General features: G+C 64.8%; 6 protein-coding genes across 6 annotated transcripts in view; 3 read left to right on the top strand and 3 right to left on the bottom strand.

Moving 5' to 3' along the window:
* The window catches only part of PFL1_03495 (uncharacterized protein), a gene marked incomplete at both ends in the record, with an annotated part of 3,364 nt that extends 2,894 nt beyond the window's left edge, over nt 1-470 (top strand). The window contains one exon of the mRNA XM_007881012.1: nt 15-470. Within this exon, the coding sequence (XP_007879203.1) occupies nt 15-470 (456 nt within the window). The remainder of the gene's footprint in view (nt 1-14) is intronic.
* Nucleotides 471-1,666: 1,196 nt separating this feature from the next.
* Nucleotides 1,667-2,920, bottom strand: PFL1_03494 (uncharacterized protein; the record flags this gene model as incomplete). Its single annotated transcript, XM_007881011.1, has 2 exons — nt 1,667-2,652; nt 2,767-2,920. The coding sequence occupies 2 exons, from the start codon at nt 2,918-2,920 to the stop codon at nt 1,667-1,669; spliced, it is 1,140 nt and encodes a 379-aa protein (XP_007879202.1).
* An 851-nt stretch (nt 2,921-3,771) lies between these two features.
* PFL1_03493 (uncharacterized protein) lies at nt 3,772-4,832 on the bottom strand (the record flags this gene model as incomplete). Its single annotated transcript, XM_007881010.1, has 2 exons — nt 3,772-4,613; nt 4,691-4,832. The coding sequence occupies 2 exons, from the start codon at nt 4,830-4,832 to the stop codon at nt 3,772-3,774; spliced, it is 984 nt and encodes a 327-aa protein (XP_007879201.1).
* A 1,368-nt stretch (nt 4,833-6,200) lies between these two features.
* On the bottom strand, nt 6,201-6,879 carry PFL1_03492 (uncharacterized protein; the record flags this gene model as incomplete). Its single annotated transcript, XM_007881009.1, has 2 exons — nt 6,201-6,611; nt 6,877-6,879. 2 exons carry the CDS (start codon nt 6,877-6,879, stop codon nt 6,201-6,203), a joined length of 414 nt encoding a protein of 137 aa, XP_007879200.1.
* Nucleotides 6,880-7,458: 579 nt separating this feature from the next.
* PFL1_03491 (uncharacterized protein) lies at nt 7,459-9,089 on the top strand (the record flags this gene model as incomplete). Its single annotated transcript, XM_007881008.1, has 2 exons — nt 7,459-7,584; nt 7,677-9,089. 2 exons carry the CDS (start codon nt 7,459-7,461, stop codon nt 9,087-9,089), a joined length of 1,539 nt encoding a protein of 512 aa, XP_007879199.1.
* A 649-nt stretch (nt 9,090-9,738) lies between these two features.
* The window catches only part of PFL1_03490 (uncharacterized protein), a gene marked incomplete at both ends in the record, with an annotated part of 1,327 nt that continues 844 nt past the window's right edge, over nt 9,739-10,221 (top strand). The window contains 2 exons of the mRNA XM_007881007.1: nt 9,739-9,882; nt 9,993-10,114. Of these exons, the coding sequence (XP_007879198.1) occupies nt 9,739-9,882; nt 9,993-10,114 (266 nt within the window). The remainder of the gene's footprint in view (nt 9,883-9,992; nt 10,115-10,221) is intronic.

Genomic DNA, 10,221 nt, shown 5'->3' with positions numbered 1-10,221 from the left:
GCTCGGTGACCGAGGAGACGCACGACTACTACTACGACGACGCCGCGGGCCCGCCGATGCAGGAGGTGCAGGCTCCCGTCGCGTTCCAGGCCGTCGGCAGCGCCTATGGCGACGGCGGAGCCCCGCCGTCGAGCCGGATGCGCAACTATGGCCGCAGCTACCAGCAGCGCGACAGCCACGCGCCCAGCGAGCTGTCGCTCGCCGATGCCGCCTACGTCACCGACGACGGCGAGGGCTACTACGACGGCAGCTCCCGCGTGGGCTACTCGAGCGCCGCGGCGCGCGGCATGGACGCCGCGGGCGCGCAGCACACGGGCGGCCGGAGCTACTCGCCCTACGCTGACCTGCAGCGCGCCGGCAGCGTGTCGCCCGAGCACGACGGCAGCTACGACGAGTACGACGGCCGCCAGCGCGGCGGCTACCACGGTCAGGCGGGCTCGCGTGCCGCTGCCGATCCCTTTGCCGGATGAGGGGACGGACGGAGGGTTCCAAGCGCTGGTCCAGCTCCCCTCCTCCCCTTTGGCTCCCCGCCCGCCTTGCTCCGACTTGTTGGATCCCTGCTTCTTTCTCTTTTGCCCTGCTCGCCTTGCTCGGCGATGTGGCTGCGCTGCGTCCGCGCGATGCGGGTACGCGACTCGATTGCGCAACACCGCCCTGCCTGCGCTGCCCCGACGGCAGTCCAAAAGCCAGCCGCGGCCGCCGCAGCAGTCTCTGCGGCGCCCAGCCATCACGACCACAAAATTGCCTGCTTGCTTCGCCTTCTGTCCCCTCTGCCCCGGCCGTCGGACCATTCTGCGTCCGCCGCCAGCACCACATTCCTTGTTTCGGTCTCTCTCCCCGTCTCCCTCTGCCGTGTCGTGCCGTGCCGTAACCTGCCGCGTCCTTGCCTCTGTATCAACTCACCTTTACCCATCCACTCGTTCTTTCAGCCTTCCCACGCGGCCTAGTTGCGCGGTGGATCTCGCTTTCCTCGCCGCTCGCTCGCTCTTCGACTTCTGTCCCGACCCCACTCCGCCCTTTGTTGCTCCGCCTTTGCTACCTTGTACCGGGGCCTCGCGCCCCCCATTCACACCTTCATTGGTCGAAATACAGTCAATCCGTCCCGTCCCATCCAGTCCAGTCCAGGCCGGGCCAGGCCAGATGGGGGCGTCACCTTTTGTTGAACGAATCTGGCGGGAGTAGGCGCGGCATTCGTGACTGGCTTGATTGTGGTGCAGCGAGAAAGTGGCCTGGCCATCCCTCGGAGCGTTTCCTGAAAGTCGATAGGAAGCAGGTGGCGGATGTGCGAGAGGAAAGGCGAAGCTGGCTGATGCTGGAGAGACCCGCCAAAGCTCGTCGTACGTCTGTCCCCGTGCGGCGTGTGCGGACTCGCCGCCTCGACGTTCACAAGCGCGCGCTCGACTGCCCGATACTTCTGGCTGACTGACAGATGGTGCAGATACATCGGCAGACCTGTCGCCCGTCTCGTTGCCACGCAATGACTAGCTGGCTTGCTGCCCCCATGCGAAAGGAGGCTCAAGGCGGCTGCTGCCTACCGTGGGGACTAGAGACAACGTTTAGCGGCCTCAGATCAGCCCTGACTCGACCGTACTGCACAGTACATACAGCGCGACGTTACGGCCGCCAAGAAGGAGTCGCTGCTTCCTGTCGCACCACGAGGACGCACCTAGGGCCTCAGCTTCCTCATGAAGTCCTTGGTCGCTTCGGACGCCAGGAACTCCTGGATCGTCTCGGGGTCCAAGAGCTTCTTGATGGTCGTGGCGGGGTAGGCACGTTCGACGTCCTCGAGCTTGTCGAGGAGCGAGGGGACGGCGTGCCGGCGCCAAGCTTCCATGGCTTCCGGGGTGAGCTTCCCGCTAGCCGCCAGGACTGTGTCCTTCTGAGGGATCGAGGCGATCGTGGCGCGGTCGCGCGCCTTGAGCAGGTCGTAGATCGCATCGACGTGCGCCTTGAGCTCCCCCTGGGTCATCTTGGAGTTGATGTCGTCCTGCGTTAGGCCAAAGGGCTTGAGGTGCTCGAGCAGGGCGTCGCGGTAGGCTCGGTAGCTTCCCTGCATGTGCCCGAAGTTGATCTCACGCGGACCAGACGTGGCGCCCGGACGCGTAGCGAGAAAGGTGCTGGGCCTCACCTTCCTCTCCTCGGCCACTGTAGGTTGGGGCTGGGCACTGGTGCCTTCATCGTCGGACAGGGCACGGCGGCGGAGCGGGCGAGCGGCGCCGTTGATGTGTTCGATCGCGCGCATCAGGCCGGATACGCCGTTATCCATCCACCGCCTCTGGGCGTCGGGCACTGTTTCGACGTGGTGCCTGAACAGCGCGTCCCGGAACGGCAGCGCCAGGAGCTCGTGTTCCGTCTCGGCGTTGGCCAGCTTGAACGTGATGTCGAACAGGTAGTCGTTGTACTCCCGAGGCGTCAGCCGGGGCGACAGCACGTCGTCCTCGGACAGACCCAGCGAGTCGGCCAGCGCCCGACGGTACGCCTTGAACATGTCGATGCGCCTACCCACGTCGTCTTGGTGCGCGCGCGAGAAGATGATGTGGTGGTTGTTGAGCAGTCGGTCGAGGTCGAAGCGCCCGGGACTGCCCGTCAAGATGCTCTCACCCCCTCGCGGTGGGCCGAAGGCTTCGGCGGTGCGAAGGTTAGGATCGTCGACTGGTAGCCGAGGGACGAGCGAGGGCGCAGGGTGATGGTGATGGTCAGCGCTGGCGACTGAAGACCGACACGATCAGCGGCCGGTGAAGGGGATGGGGACCGCAGCATGCTCACTCTCCTGCCGCTCCTGCGGGAAATGACGACGTTCAATGGGCGAGAGCAGCCGTCCTGGCTTGGCTTCGACGGGTGCAGCCTTGGCTGAAATGCTGAGCAGGGCGAAGGTGGCCACGACGAAGATGAGAAGGTGGCGAGGCGCGCTGACGATCATCGTGGTGGCGCGTGCTACTTGGTGCGCGTGCGTCTGTGAATGAAAGAGCGTGGAGTGGAAAGAATGTGGTCGGGCTTTCTGTAAGGGCGGGGAGCGAGGAGACGTTGTGGGTGATGGAGAGGGAAAAGATCGAGGGTGGGTGGCGGTACTTGTACCTCTTGAGCGGGCAGCACATGGGCGCAGAGACTGGCGGGACCTGAGACATGAGCCTGCTCGCCAACAGTGCCCGCACCATCGACGGGCACGGAGGTCCGGAACGTTCAAGCCTTGAGGAATGTGTCTGTAGCTTCGAGGGCGCCACCGTCGTCAGCCCCGGAAGGCCCATTCAGCCCCGAGAAGCCCCGCCCCGCCTTATTTCGTCGTTTGATGGCGACTGTCCTCAACTCGATGAAGTGCGGGGATGTGATTGCGGGGTGTCCTTTCCCGGCCGCGCTCATCTTCGGCCGGGATATCTCGAGGAGCGCTCGTCGGTGGAGCGCCGGTCGACACGGCGACGCCTGCCAGTCTACACTCTCAGGACGATCACAGAGGCCCACACGAGTTTAATTTGGGGAGCGAGAGAAGGAGTGGATTCGTCCGACGCTGGAGCTCCGTGCGGATGAGATGACAGGTGGGACGGACTGGAGAGACTGTGTGAGAACGAGATGAATAAGGAGAGTCGAATAGAGGTGTGTGCTGGGTGGTGCGAAGGCGGGCGGTCGATAGAGTAGCCTCTGATCCGCCCTAGAGCAAGGAGCCTAAGCGGCAACGGAGAAGCCAGCGAGCCTGATCGAAAGGACATGAAGCGACGTCGATCCCGCATCGATGCGTCGCCACAGCCATCGAAGCTCCGCTGGGCCCCGAGACGCGACTCAAGGCCTGCCGTGGCGGGCAATTTCGCCGAGCTCCTGGAGGAGGGTGGGGACGGCCCGATCCCAGTTCCTCATGGCGGCCGGGGTCCTGCGTCCCGAGTACTCGACGATGTGGTCGTTGTAAGGCAGCTCGGCCAGGTCGGCCTGGTCAATGCCGTCGAGCTTGTGGTAGACGAACTGCATGTACTGGCGGAAGTCGTCGCGCGACAGCGCCGGGTCCAGCTGCTCCTCCGACAGGCCAAAGACGACGCGGAGGTAGAGGCGGTACCTGCCCCACAGGTCCTGGAGCCGGTGGTACTCGTCGAGGCGAGCGCCGCGGAGTGCCTGACGGCGGCTGTTGAACCAGTCGGACAGGGCCTGCCTCTCGCCAGCCTGGCCGTCGCCCGGGTTGGCGCGACGGACGAGGGGACGGCGGCTCGCCATCGTCGCGAATTTCTCGAGGAGGGCGGGCACGCCCTCGTTCTTCCAGGCCATGTACGTGGCAGGGTCGATGGCGCCGCTGCTGATGAAGAAGGGATCCTCCAGGGGCAGAGCCTCGAGGGTCGCGCGGTCGGACGTGTCGAGCTTGTTGAAGACGTCCATCATGAACCCGTCGAACTCGGCCTTGGTCATCGTGCCCGGAAAGGCGCGGTCGCCGAGACCAAAGGCCTTCTTGGCCGCCTTGAGGTACTCGTAATAGCGGTCGAGCCTCTCGTGGTGAAGCACCTGCTCGGCGGGCGACAGCGAGGAGGGGTACCTGTTGAGCATCGTGTCGAAGTGGTACGCGCGGCGGTCCTCCGGCCCATCGCCGCTGTACATGCGACGCTCGACGACGGCGACGCCACGGGGAGCGGGGTCGACGTCTGTGGGTGCCAGGAGGCGCGGCAGGGCCAAGGTCAGCGTGTGCTCAAGGACGGCGATCGACGTGTCGGGTGCTCACCCTTGGCAGACGCGGCCAGGACTTGACGGCGCTCGTCGGAAGCAAGCAGGCGACCGGGCTTGCTCTCAACGGCGACGCTGGCCGAGGCAAGGGTCGCGACGAGCACGAAGACGAGCAGGGAGGACCAGCGGCTGAGGATCATTTTTAGACGTGTGGCTGAGGGGTTCAAGGAGCAAAGAGGGATGATGGGATGGACTGAGAGTTGGGGCAAGAGATTGAGTGCAGGACGAGAGAGCGAGGTTGGGAGATAGAGAGATGAGGGAAGCCGAATGGGTGAGCGAGTGAGGTGAGTGGATGAGAGACAGGACCATCATGGCCAGGCTTGAGGTCCTTTTGTACCTCATCAATGAGGTGGTGCGGCAGCAGCCAGATCGAGGCGATGTCGAACGACTTCGACGAGCTCTCCCCTCATCGTCGCAGGGATAGGCCGAGCGTCGCCTCGTCTGTGAGAGAGCCCGAGGGGAACCGCGCCTTCTCATCGCCCTTCGGCCAACGCGGCGCTGTTGCATGCCGACGGTGGCATCGGACTCAACGCAAAGTTGCCCACAACCCCCTCTCATTCCCCGACCGGGGCGTCCATGAGACGATCGAGATGAAGTGGCGCAGTGGGAGCCGACAACGGGGTGGCGTTCCTACGGCCGCTGTGAGACCGGCAACGGTCCGAGAGCGGCGTACGTCGCAGCAGAGACGATTGCTGGGAACACACGCGACGTCTGTGGCAAGGACCTGCGGCGACTGTTGCAGACAAGCCAAGACACCGACGCCTCACGCCGATGTATGTATGTCGACCCGCGGGGCCGGTCGACGGCCAGAGCTTGGTCCTGGTTCGGCGTTCATCAAGAGATCTGGCTCCGATCTGAGATAGGAGTAGGTCGTGTCGCTGCGGCCTCTATGTCACGCAGGGCGGCGTTGATGGCGGCCGTAGTGGTGTGAACGGTGGCGGTGTCGGCGGCGGGGACGGCAAGCAGGGGCGCCGAGGCTGCTCTCGCTGACAAGGTGGTCCGGCGGCCCGTCTGTGGCGATGGTGGTGTCGGACCACCGGCACAGGCTCCACCGCCGCTATTTGGACGCGTCATGGTCCCGCTGGAGTGTGAGGCCGCGGTCGAGCAGTCGTAGGGCCATATGTGCAGAGAAGAGAGGCAGGGTATGTTTGATCGTGTGCCCGGCATCCAGAGGGTCCTGGTTGAAGCCTTGGATGCCTTGCGGGCCTCTTTTTTAGGGGGGGCATGGCATGGCATGAGTCCGGAAGCGACAGCACCGACATCCACCTCGACGAGCGGCAAAGGCAAGTCCAACCTGCGGGGCGGCTCGAAGGACGAGGGGCAGCCAAGAGGCGTGACCGCCTCATCTCAAGCGGGGCGCCAGACTGTTCCTCCTCCCAAGTCAAAGTTTACCACAACCGCTCCCTCAACATCACCGTTCTGCGTGACCGACGGCTTTCCACCTCAAAAGATGCGCCAAAGCAAACGCAGCTCAGAACAACACAGGGACGAGATCCGCGGGGACCCTCTTAGGCCTCGGTCTCCTCCTGGTCGTACGAGACGTTGAAGAACTTGATCTCAAAGCCCTGCTTGGAGGTGGCGACGACGCGGAGCCAGTCGCGGAGCTGCTGGCGCTTGAGGTGCTTCTTGGTGAGGTACTTGAGGTAGCGCTTTGAGAAGGGGATGGTGGTGTTGACCCAGATCTTGCCCTCGCCCTCGCGGGTGACGCTGACGACGTCGCCGAGGTTGCCAGCCTTGCCCTCGACCTTGATCCTGTCGTGCAGGAACTTCTCAAAGGCGGCGGCGTCAAGGATGCCGTCGTTAGCGGGGCCAGAGAAGTCAATGAAGAACTTGTTGACGCTCTTGGCGCCCTTGGCGGCAGCAGCGCCAGACTTCTTGGCCTGAGCGGCCTCGACGGACTTGGGAGCCTTAGTGATAGCCTGGCAACGCGGAGGTGCAGGGGAGAAGAGCGGGCGGGGTTCAGGTCAGCACGCGGGTCGATAACGTCGCTTGGTGCTTGCTTTTGTGCAATAGAGCTCGTCGAAAGGGGGCGGTGCGTGCAGATCCTTGCCATCCTCGTCGATGTCGCTGCCGGCCGTCGGACTTCATCCTCTTGCTGCTGCGACAACGACAGCGACGGCGACGAGGATCGACGGGCTGGCCATCCTTGAGCCTTGTCGAGGGGAAGACTCGCCGGCTACTCACCATTTTGATTGCAAATGAAAAGCCTACTGGTGATCAGCAAAGCGTTCTTGAAGATGAAACAAAAAGGGGGGAATGTACGATGACAGGGATGGGTGATGGAGAGAGGGAGGGTGGTGAGGTAGGCCACTCGAGCCCCACGAAGAAGCCGCCGGCGTCTCTGGCTGGCAGAGGCGGGTGCCAGCCAGCCAGCCGGCCAGCTGCCAGCCAGAGGTGCTGCGGCAATCGCCTCGCCAGGCTCGACAATTTTTTTCCTCGACTTCTCGCGCGAGAAAACCAGTTCCCAGACCAGCTTTCAAATGATGACACAGCAACGGCGCTGCCAGGCCAGACTGACTAGCTCTTGGCTCTCGGCTCCGACTCGACTTTCTAGACTGCCCTGGGTGCGGAAAATTTCTTCGCAGCGGGCGGCCCATCTGCGGACCGCTGAGGCTCCCGCCGCCGCCGCCGCCGCCGCCGCCGCCAGAGGGCGTGGCCGAGCTTGGATCGCTACCGCCTCGTCTTGCTTCGTCCCGCACCGCCATCGCCTCCTTGTCCCTCGCTCGACCCTCCTCGTCCCTTCTCCTTACCGCGCATACGCACACGATGGCCGCCGTACCGCTCGGAGCGTCGGTCGCCGAGGCCCAGGGCCATGGCGACTTTATGATCAAGCCGGACAGCACCGGCCCTCAGCTCAACACGGCAGACTGGCCCCTCCTGCTCAAGAACTACGTAAGTGGGCCTCGCCACCGCAGCCTGCTGGCGACGGCGTGCGCAATGTGCTGACGACCTGACACTACCTGTCCTGTCTTGGACGCCCGCAGGACAAGCTGCTGGTGCGCAGCAGCCACTTTACCCCGATCCCCCACGGCTGCTCGCCGCTCAAGCGCGACCTGCAGAGCTACATCAAGTCGGGCGTCATCAACCTCGACAAGCCCTCGAATCCGTCGTCGCACGAGGTCGTCGCCTGGATGCGCCGCATCCTGCGCGTCGAAAAGACCGGCCACAGCGGCACCCTCGACCCCAAGGTCACGGGCTGCCTGATTGTCTGCATCGACCGCGCCACCCGCCTGGTCAAGTCGCAGCAGGGCGCCGGAAAGGAGTACGTCGCCGTCCTCCGCCTCCACGACAAGCTCGCCGACGCAAAGAAGCTGCCGCGCGCCCTCGAGACCCTCACGGGCTCCCTCTTCCAGCGCCCGCCGCTCATCTCGGCCGTCAAGCGCCAGCTGCGTATCCGTACCATCTACGAGTCGAAGCTGCTCGAGTTCGACAACGACCGCCATCTCGCCGTCTTCTGGGTCAGCTGCGAGGCCGGCACCTATATCCGTACGCTCTGCGTCCACCTCGGCCTGCTGCTCGGCGTCGGCGGCCACATGCAGGAGCTGCGCCGCGTGCGCAGCGGTGCCCTCAGCGAGAACGACAACATTGTCACGATGCACGACGTGCTCGACGCCCAGTGGCTCTACGACAACCAGCGCGACGAGTCGTACCTGCGCCGCGTCGTGCGGCCGCTCGAGTCGCTGCTCGTCGGCTACAAGCGCATCGTGGTCAAGGACAGCGCCGTCAACGCCGTGTGCTACGGCGCCAAGCTCATGATCCCCGGTCTGCTGCGCTACGAGAAGGACATTGAGCTCAACGAGGAGGTGGTGCTGATGACGACCAAGGGCGAGGCCATCGCGCTCGCCATTGCCCAGATGACGACCGTCGAGCTCTCGACGTGCGACCACGGCGTCGTGGCGCGCGTCAAGCGCTGCATCATGGAGCGCGACACCTACCCGCGCCGGTGGGGCCTGGGCCCCAAGGCGCAGGAGAAGAAGAAGATGATCAAGGACGGCAAGCTCGACAAGCACGGCAAGGCCATCGACGGCGTCACGCCAGACAAGTGGAAGAAGGACTACGTCGACTACGCGGGCCAGCCGCCCGCGCAGGCCGCCGCCTCGACGGGCGACGTTGCCGTTGTCGCTGCTGCTGCCGCCGGTGCCGCTGCCGGTGCCGCCACCACCGCTGCCGCCGCCGAGATGCCCTCGACGCCAGCCAAGGACGAGAGCAGCAAGAAGAAGCGCAAGGCCGAGGAGACGCCCGGCGGCGCCGACGACGGCGAGACGGAAGAGGAGCGGAAGAGAAGGAAAAAAGAGAAGAAGGAGAAGAAGGCAAGAGAGGCGGCGGCGGCGGGCGAGTCGGCGCCGGCCGAGACGCCCAAGTCGGAGAAGAAGAAGAAGGACAAGAAGGACAAGTAAGGCCAGGCCCTCTGCTGTCTCCGCGTGTCGCTCCTTGCCGCTTGGTGCTCCTGCGATGAGGTTGGTTGATGGTCGGCCGGTCGGCGCGCCGGGGAGGATGATGGCCAGCTTGCCTTTCGGCCCCTTGGGACACCGCCGGGGACGTACCCTTGAACAGTACGAGCGCAGGTCTCGCAAGGCGTCCCCGTGCCGTGGCCTCTCTCCGTCCTCCTCGACACCCCGTCTCTGTCTCTGTCTGCGTCTCCGTCTCGGTCTCCATCCCTGCGGCACATTCTTGCTACCGCTCTGGAGTTCAGTGGCAACCCGCGGCTCCCCACTTGACCATCGACGCGGACCTCGTCTGCCCCGTCGTCGTTGCTCGCCTTGCATCCCTCTCGCCCCTTGCCCCCCATTCCCCCCCATCTCTTTCGCATCCACCATGTACTTTAGCTTTCCCCACCCGACATTGTTTGAAGGATGCCGATCCGCGCAGAACCCGGTTTCCACGGCGCGTGTGCGCAGCCCGGCAGGGTGCCTCGGACTCGGCTTCGGCAATGACCAGATAGCCGAGTTGCGAGACGAGAGTCTCTCGTCCGCAGGCCACCCAGCCAACCCAACCCACCTCCATCCCCACACCCCCACCGCACCGTCTTGCCCGACCGCACTCAGCATGCCAGAAAGGATCCGAATCACCTCGCCGGCGCCCTCGATCCTGGTGATCGCCATCGACCGGGCGCACAAGCGCAACGCCGTGGACCGCGATACCGCCACGGAGCTGCACCGCGCCTTTGTCGATTTCGCATCCGACGACCAGGTACGTCCCGACCCGTCCCGTCCCGTGGTCGGAGCTCGCACGGTGGCGATCGGGAGGATGGGAGGGGTGCCTTCTGACTGACTCGTTTGTCTGGGTGCACCGGTCGACAGTGGAAGGTAGCGATCCTGACGGGGTCGGGCGGTTCGTTCTGCGCCGGTGCAGATCTAGGCGCCATTCAAGCGGGGCGGGGAAACGTCCTGGATCCCGATATGGACACCATGGGTCCGATGGGGTGAGTGCCCCTCCCCCCCCCCCCGCCCTCCCGCTCGCCTCGCCTTCGCCTCGTCCGCTCGCTCGTCNGCTCACACACCTCGACGACNCGCCAAGGCACGACCACGG

The sequence above is a fragment of the Pseudozyma flocculosa genome (assembly GCF_000417875.1).
Source record: "Pseudozyma flocculosa PF-1 unplaced genomic scaffold scaffold00010, whole genome shotgun sequence".
Classification (NCBI taxonomy): Eukaryota; Fungi; Basidiomycota; class Ustilaginomycetes; order Ustilaginales; family Ustilaginaceae; genus Pseudozyma; species Pseudozyma flocculosa.
Note: the sequence above shows the minus strand (reverse complement) of the source record. Positions and strands in the feature narration are given on the sequence as shown.